General features: G+C 57.7%; 2 protein-coding genes across 2 annotated transcripts in view; one reads left to right on the forward strand and one right to left on the reverse strand.

Moving 5' to 3' along the window:
• LOC123188725 (uncharacterized) overlaps nucleotides 1-5,785 on the forward strand; it is an 8,222-nt gene extending 2,437 nt beyond the window's left edge. The window contains exons 3-4 of the mRNA XM_044600960.1: nucleotides 5,074-5,182; nucleotides 5,267-5,785. Coding sequence (XP_044456895.1) covers nucleotides 5,074-5,182; nucleotides 5,267-5,563 — 406 coding nt within the window. The 3' untranslated portion in view covers nucleotides 5,564-5,785. The remainder of the gene's footprint in view (nucleotides 1-5,073; nucleotides 5,183-5,266) is intronic.
• A 331-nt stretch (nucleotides 5,786-6,116) lies between these two features.
• LOC123188724 (putative oxidoreductase C1F5.03c) lies at nucleotides 6,117-7,738 on the reverse strand. Its single transcript, XM_044600959.1, has 2 exons — nucleotides 6,828-7,738; nucleotides 6,117-6,736 (listed from the first exon to the last, which is right to left on the reverse strand). The coding sequence occupies exons 1-2, from the start codon at nucleotides 7,597-7,599 to the stop codon at nucleotides 6,348-6,350; spliced, it is 1,161 nt and encodes a 386-aa protein (XP_044456894.1). The 5' UTR covers nucleotides 7,600-7,738; the 3' UTR covers nucleotides 6,117-6,347.
• Between the last annotated feature and the right edge of the window lie 359 nt (nucleotides 7,739-8,097).

An 8,097-nucleotide genomic window follows, 5' to 3' on the forward strand; every position in this document is an offset into this window, starting at 1 on the left:
CGCCGGCCCCCACGCCGTCCCCACCGCCTAGCGCCGGCCTGAGTCAGGGCCCTTCCGGGGGGCTTCCGATCCAGCAGGTGCGGTTTCCGCCGTCGCCCTCTCCGATTCCGGCTTGGCTCACCGGAACGTCGCCACCGCCGGTCTACACGGAGGCCGGAGATCCGTCGGTGCCCACCCTACAGTTCGGCGCACCGTCCTCGGCTCTTCGCATCGACGAACCGGTGGGCGCTGGCGCATCCACCCCGACACCACCTCGCTTCGCCCGGATCGACTTTGCCACGTATGATGGCTCGGAGGACCCGCTTAACTGGTTAAACCAGTGTGATCAGTTCTTCCGGGGGCAGTGCACACCGGCGTCCGAGCGCACTTGGCTCGCGTCATACCACCTCCGGGGTGCCGCCCAGACATGGTACTACGCCCTCGAGCAGGACGAGGGCGGCATGCCCCCCTGGGATCGTTTCCGCGAGCTGTGTCTCCTTCGCTTCGGACCACCACGGCGCGGCAGCCGCTTGTCCGAGCTGGGCCGCCTACCCTTCACCTCCACGGTCCAGGATTTCGCCAACCGCTTCCAGGCTCTGGCGTGTCACGCACCGGGGGTGACGGCACTACAGCGGGCTGAGCTCTTCGTCGGGGGCCTTCCCGACCACATCCGTGTGGACATCGAAATGAAGGGACCCCAGGACCTGCAGACGGCCATGTACTACGCTCGGGCTTTCGAGCAGCGCGCCCAGGCCTTAACACGGCCCGCACCACCTCGGGGGAGCCGAGTGCCTCCACGTCCATCGCCGGCCGCGCTAGCTCCTTCAGCCGCCTCACCGGCGGCCACTCCGGCCACGACGCGGCCCTTCCGGCGCCTCTCGCAGGCCGAGCAGCTCGAGCGCCGCCGCCTGGGGCTGTGCTTTAACTGTGATGCGCCCTATGCCCCGGGCCATGTCTGCCCACGCCTCTTCTACTTGGAGACAGTCGACGAGACAGAGGACGCTACCACCGACGATGGACTCGGCGACCCAGCCGCCGCCGAGGTCGCGCCGGCACCCGCGCCCGCGCCGGCTACGGCCCTTGTCGTCTCCCTCCACGCATTGGCCGGCATCCGCAATGAGCGGACTATGCTTATCCCGGTCACAATCCACGGCGAGACTCTGGTGGCTCTCTTGGACACAGGATCTACACATAACTTCCTACCGGAGGCTACTATGCGGCGCCTTGCACTACAGCCTTCGGGAGGGGAGCAGCTGCGGGTCACTGTCGCTAATGGCGACCGCCTCCGATGCCATGGGCTCGCTCGGGACGTTCCCATTACTATCGGCAACGAACACTTCACCATCACGTGTGCCGGCATCGACTTGGGCTGCTTCGACTTCATCCTCGGCGTCGACTTTTTGCGGACACTCGGTCCCATCCTTTGGGACTTCGACGCCCTGACAATGACCTTCTGGCGCCTCGGCCGCCGCATCCGGTGGGAAGGCGTTGGCGGCACCCCGGCGTCACCCCCACTCCAGCTAGCCGCGGCCACCACGGAGGCCGAGCATCCGCTGCTGGATCACCTCCTGCAGCAACACGGTGATCTTTTTGGGGAACCCCAGGGCCTTCCGCCGGCCCAGGTCTACGACCACCGTATTCATCTCCTGCCGGGCTCGGCTCCGGTGGCAGTACGGCCCTACCGGTACCCTCAGTTGCAGAAGGACGAGTTGGAGCGGCAGTGCGCCATCATGCTTGCCGCGGGCATTATCCGGATATCTACATCACCCTTTACGGCGCCGGTCCTCCTCGTCCGCAAGTCGGACGGCACTTGGCGTTTCTGCATCGACTACCTCGGCCTTAATGCTCTCACACTTAAGGATAAGTTTCCTATTCCGGTGGTCGATGAACTCCTGGATGAGCTACATGGGGCGCGCTTCTTCACCAAACTGGACCTCCGGTCAGGGTATCATCAGGTGCGCATGCATCCCGACGACATCGCCAAGACGGCGTTCCGGACCCATCACGGCCACTTCGAGTTCTTGGTGATGCCCTTTGGCCTCTCCAACGCCCCGGCAACATTTCAGGCCTTGATGAACGATGTCCTCCGGCCCTACTTACGTCGGTTTGTGCTCGTTTTCTTTGATGACATTCTTATCTACAGCGCCTCCTGGGCGGAGCACCTCCAACATGTGGCCATCGTCTTCAACGAGCTTCGGGCACATCATCTTCATCTTAAGCGCTCGAAGTGCTCGTTCGGGACACCTTCGGTCGCTTACCTCGGCCACGTCATCTCGGCCGAGGGTGTGGCCATGGACGCAGACAAGGTGGCGGCCGTCGCCGCCTGGCCAATTCCGCAGTCTCCGCGGGCTCTTCGCGGGTTCCTTGGTCTTGCCGGGTACTACCGGAAGTTCATCCGGGAGTTTGGCCTCATCGCGGCCCCGCTCACGCGTCTCCTCCGTCGCGACGCCTTCTCTTGGGATGAGGAGGCCACTTCTGCATTCGAGGCCCTCAAGGGGGCCCTCACGACGGGACCCGTACTGCAGATGCCGGACTTCGACCTTTCCTTCACCGTCGACTGCGACGCCTCCGGTGCGGGGTTTGGTGTGGTCCTGCACCAAGGCGATGGACCCCTCGCCTTCTTCAGCCGCCCCTTTGCTGCTCGCCATCTTAAGTTGGCGGCGTATGAGCGTGAGCTCATTGGGTTGGTGCAGGCAGTACGCCATTGGCGGCCCTATCTTTGGGGCCGTTCCTTTCGGATCCGCACGGACCACTACAGCCTCAAGTTCATGCTGGATCAGAGGCTCTCGACGGTTCCCCAACACCAGTGGATCAGTAAACTATTTGGCTTTGATTTCACCGTCGAGTACCGGCCAGGTCGCCTCAACACCGTTGCCGACGCCCTGTCGCGGCGTGACGCCGATGTGGACGACGGTGCGGCGGAAGGGGCAGCCTTCTGCATAATCACCGGGCCCTCTTTCGCCCTCTACGCCGACATCCGCCGGGCGACCGTTGCCGCGGCCGACGCCCTCCTCCTGCAGCAGCAGCTGGCGGCGGGCGAGCTGGAGGAGCCGTGGCGTCTAGCCGACGGCCTGCTTCTCCACGGACGCCGCGTCTTCGTTCCAGCACACGACGATCTTCGTCAGCAGGTGCTGCGTCTCGCCCACTCGGCGGACCATGAGGGAGTGCAGAAGACGCTCCATCGCCTCCGCGCCGACTTCTACATTCCAGGTGATCGTGCCCTGGTCCGTGACTGGGTACGGTCTTGTGTGACGTGCCAGCGCAACAAAACGGAGACACTGCGGCCAGCTGGTAGGCTTCAGCCCTTGGAGGTCCCATCTCAGGTTTGGGCGGACATCTCCATGGACTTCATCGAGGGCCTTCCCAAGGTGGGCGGCAAATCCGTCATTCTCACGGTGGTCGACCACTTCTCCAAGTATGCTCATTTCATCGCCCTTGGCCATCCATATTCAGCGGCATCTGTCGCGCGGGCCTTCTTCGATGGCATTGTCCGTCTCCACGGGTTCCCTTCTTCGATCGTCAGTGATCGGGATCCTGTGTTCACGGGCCATGTATGGCGCGACCTCTTCCGACTGGCGGGCGTGAAGCTCCGCCTGAGTACCGCCTTCCACCCTCAGACGGACGGCCAGTCTGAGATCGTTAACAAGGTGATTGCCATGTATTTGCGTTGTGTTACAGGTGATCGCCCTCGCGCATGGGTGGACTGGCTCTCGTGGGCGGAGTACTGCTACAACACCTCTTACCACTCCGCCCTCCGTGCGACGCCCTTTGAGGTGGTGTATGGCCGGCCGCCCCCGCCGATTCTGCCGGTTGACCCGGCCTCGGCGCGGACCGAGGCAGCTGGGGCTCTTCTGAGGAGCCGTGATGAGATGCTCGCGGAGGTCCAGCAACGACTTCTCCAGGCCAGCAGTTGGCCAAACGATACTATGATGGCCACCATCGCGAGGCGGAGTTCGCGGTGGGTGATTGGGTCTGGCTGCGTCTACTTCACCGCTCTATGCAGTCGTTGGACCCACGCGCGAGGAAGAAGCTCGGTCCTCGCTATGCCGGTCCCTTTGCTATCCTCGAACGCATTGGCAAAGTGGCGTACCGTCTTCAGCTTCCGGCAGGCGCACGGATCCATGATGTCTTCCATGTCGGGCTGCTCAAGCCATTCCGCGGCGATCCACCCGCGGCACCGCCGGCGCTTCCGCCGATCACGGACGGGCGTCTCCTTTCTGCACCGGAGAAGGCGCTGAAGGCTCAGCTGCGCCGCGGCTCCTGGTACGTATTGATTCGGCGGGCTGGGCTACCAGAGGAGGATGCTACTTGGGAACAACACGTGGAGTTCCGCCAGCACTACTCCGACTTTCAGCTCGAGGACGAGCTGTTTGCGCAGGCGGGGAGAGATGTTATGACCGGCTAGGTCTATGGCCGTCGGGGGCCCACTGGGCAGGCTTAAGGCCCAAGTTATCTTAGTTTATTTTCAGATTATGGTTATATATACAAGTTGTAAGACTATTTTGAGAATCAAGCAATAAGACTATTCTATTGCCCGGCTCCCAGAGGAGCCGGAACCCTAAACCCTAGCCGTCTCTCTCCTGCGCCGCCGCCGCTCAGCCGCAAGGACGGCGCCTCGCCGCCGGCCGCCGTGCTCCAGCCCTCGCCCTGCTCCCTCCTTTCCCTATAATCTCCGCCCTAGAACCCTAGCTCCTAACAACGTACCATGACAATATAGGTAGCTCCTCTTTCTTTTCGTTCAGAGTTCAGTCTCCGATTTTTCGCCTGCACCATGACGTTTGTAAGCTTAGACATTTCAAATTATTTTTAGGATATCAAGTAGTACCCACTTTTCTGTCTCGTGTCTGTTCACTTAGACTAGTTAAAAAAAATCATGTCAAAATGCCTATGGCTATCACCTACTGGTTATTGTAGATGGTTGCAGCCTGTCTTCAGCGTTGTGCCTTGCTTTGTTAGTTATCTTGAATGTTGAGTAGATTGATACCACCAAAATGTTCTCTCCATCTAAACTGATCTGAATAGGCTGTTTATATTGAAATTGAAATGGGCAAAATGGCAATCTTATTTCCTTCCCCGTGTGAGAAATTTGTACAGGTATGGGTGCCCGGGTATAGAGGAAATAGAGAATTTCAATAGACTCTATAAGCAGAAATTGGATGAGATAATTGAAAGAGGCGAAATACCCCTCGACCTGGCTCTTGAGGCAAGTCAGCCTGCCAAAATTTCTTACACAATGGTTGCTCCTGAATTTCGTAACCACTTACAAAGAATTAATCTTGTGTTTCAGATCTCATCACCAGGAGCAGAGCGACTTCTGAAGGTGCCGGATGATCTGGATCGCTTCAAAGATATGGCAATGAGGGTACAATACCATGCTGAAGGTGATGGCCTTGTTTCGGATCAGATGGATGGTATCTTCATGCTTGAGTCAGTAGACATTCAGGCAGAACACTGTGTTTGGAAGCTTGCGGACGTCAACGAGAACCGAGCTGGGAAAGGGAGGCCGTTGAACAGGAAACAGAAAGATTGGAGGCTGCAAACCTCATTTGATGCAGTGATGAAGGCAACCCTGTACTTGGACTGAAAACATTAGAAAGATCAACAACTTGATAATAGTAGTCTGGTTAGAGCTGTAAGTGATGTGATGAACATCATGTAACACTGGCAAAAGCTTGTTCATTTTGGGAACTGCATCCCGGGATTCTGGAGCAAGATATCTGATAACTGCCAGAACACATAATAGTGTGACGTTATGTTTCAGGGCCTCTTTGATTTGCAGGATTCTCAAAATGTGATTGGAATGTCATGCTCATCTCAATCCTACAGGATTTGGGGTTGTTTGATTGCATTTATAGGAAAAACAAAGGATTGTTCCAAAGAGTTTGATTGAATGCTAGAAATCGTATGGGAAGTAGTAAAAAAATCATTGGAAAAAATTCCAATAGGATTCAATCCTATGAATCAAACAATAACATAGGAAAAATTCTGAAGGATTTTAATCCTCCAAAAATTCTGAAGGAGCCCTTAGTGTTTGATGTAAACTTCACAGTATCATTCTTCTCATGATCATGCAGTAGCGAGGGAGTGTGCTGGCAGTTCACGTCTGCATTCAAAGATGTTCTCATGCAAAACGTTCGTTGGTACATTTGGTACTCCCTCCATATATAAATATAAGAGCATTTAGATCACTACAGCATCAGATAAAAGTAAAACAGGATCTATCCATCTCCACAACACTCGACAGTAAGTGTTGAAGGTTTTATTTATCCGTACATTATTTGCCTATCCCCTCGGACAGGCAAGAGAGGATAGCTTTTTATTCGGTTGCCAAGTTTGGAACATCAGATCGAAACAAACCGCGCATGCCATTACACTCCGCGCCTGCTCTTCTTCTTGAGAAATCTTGCCGGGCTGAAGGGCACAAGATCAACAATCTTGGCCTGCCCATCAAGGATGAGCTCGGCGAGTGCTGCACCGGTAGCAGGAGCATTGAGGATGCCCCAGCAGCTGTGCCCGGTTGCAACGTAGCATCCCTTCACCCCAGGCATCTCCCCGATGACCGGCAGCCCGTCATTGGTGCACGGGAGGTAGCAGGCCTGTTCCGCGACTACCTCTGCGCCCTCCTCTGTCTTCAGTTGGCTGGACACCCTCCCAGCGATCTTGTGAAGCATTGCAATGGAGTCCGGCTCCCCGTCAATCGCTGCCGGATCATCTGGAACATCCTCGTCCTTGCTCATTCCGCAAATGTACACCTCCCCTGTTCAAGGACAAACAGCAACAACTAGATGTTTAAACATGGGTGCCGTTCAGTTTGATGCACACATACTTCAGCTTGAAGAACTGCATACCCGTGGGCCGCGGGTAGACCTCCGGGTCGAGCATCTTGGCGCCGGGCTCCGGCTGGTAGCTCAGGAACAGGCAGTGCGGCGTGATCTTGTCGGGGTTGCGCGGCCGGAGCACGATGCTGTGCGCCTTGAGCCCGGACACGTCGAACACCTCTATGACCATCTCGAAACGCCCAGACCAAGGGCCGAGCGCGAGCACCACGGCATCCGCGTCCACCACGCCGCGCCCCTTCACCGCGACGCCAACGACACACCCTTCGCCGACCACCACGCGCTCCACCTCGCCGATGACCACCTCGGCGCCGGACGCGGCGAGGACGGCCTTGGTGAAGAGGCCCGGATGGACCTGCGCGGTGGTGTCCGGAGTTCCGAGCTGGCGCGGCGGCGCGGCGGAGGCGGAGGGGTCGACCCAGGAAGGGAGGAGCGGGTGGGGTGAGAGGGGCTCGGCGGGCTGAGAGGGGAGGCAGATGGAGAGGGTGTGGACGGGGCGGAAGCCGTACGCGTTGGCGCCGTCGAGGGCAGCGGCGAGGCGGTGGTGGAGACCGAAGGATGCGCGCGCCAGCGCCGAGAGTGCGGGGGTGGAGTCGCTCCAGTCGAGGGCGAGGAAGCCGCCCGCCTTGCCTGAGGCAGCGCAAGCGGGGGAGGACTTCTCGATGAGGGTCGGCACGGTGGGGGAGGCGGGGTGGGTGGAGAGGAAATAGGCCGTGCAAGCGCCGACAACGCCACCGCCGCAGACGACCACGCGGCGGGGCGGCGGGGCTGGCGCGCTGGCCATGATGTCGTCGGTCTCCGGATTTGGAGCTGCGGGTGTGTTGAACGGGAGGTGGAATAAAGTCGCGAAAACTCAATCCCCTTTGCAAACCTTCATTTCTATACTACTTCCACTATGTGCTTAGAGCATCTCCAACCGCCGCCGAATGCGTCACGCGCTAAAAATTAGTTTGTCGCCGTTCATCGTTTGGTTTGGCGCGGCAGGTAGCGCTGGTTCCAGCAGCGGTGCTAAAATGCAGCACGCGCAGCTCCAACAACGCGCAAAAATGCAGCGCACGACTCTCGCACAAACAACATATGCATTACAAACACAAGCAAAAAATCAAATACAAACAGATAAATCAATAATAAATAGTTTAATTTCGTTATTACAACTCAAGCAAACAGTTTATCGTTTAATACAACAAATAGTGTAATAACACAACAAATAGTTCAACAATACAACATCGAACGCACAAATCATGATGCTCTTTGTCGTTCATTCCATGCCCACCACTCCTCA

Source organism: Triticum aestivum, chromosome 2A (genome assembly GCF_018294505.1).
Source record: "Triticum aestivum cultivar Chinese Spring chromosome 2A, IWGSC CS RefSeq v2.1, whole genome shotgun sequence".
Taxonomy (NCBI): Eukaryota; Viridiplantae; Streptophyta; class Magnoliopsida; order Poales; family Poaceae; genus Triticum; species Triticum aestivum.

Bases quoted from the DNA above. Each gene is read 5' to 3' on its own strand.
- LOC123188724 (XM_044600959.1), bottom strand. From the start codon at position 7,599: ATGGCCAGCGCGCCAGCCCCGCCGCCCCGCCGCGTGGTCGTCTGCGGC. The intron at 6,737-6,827 runs GTATGCAGTTCT...GTCCTTGAACAG, and splicing joins GGTCTACCCGCGGCCCACGG to GGGAGGTGTACATTTGCGGA.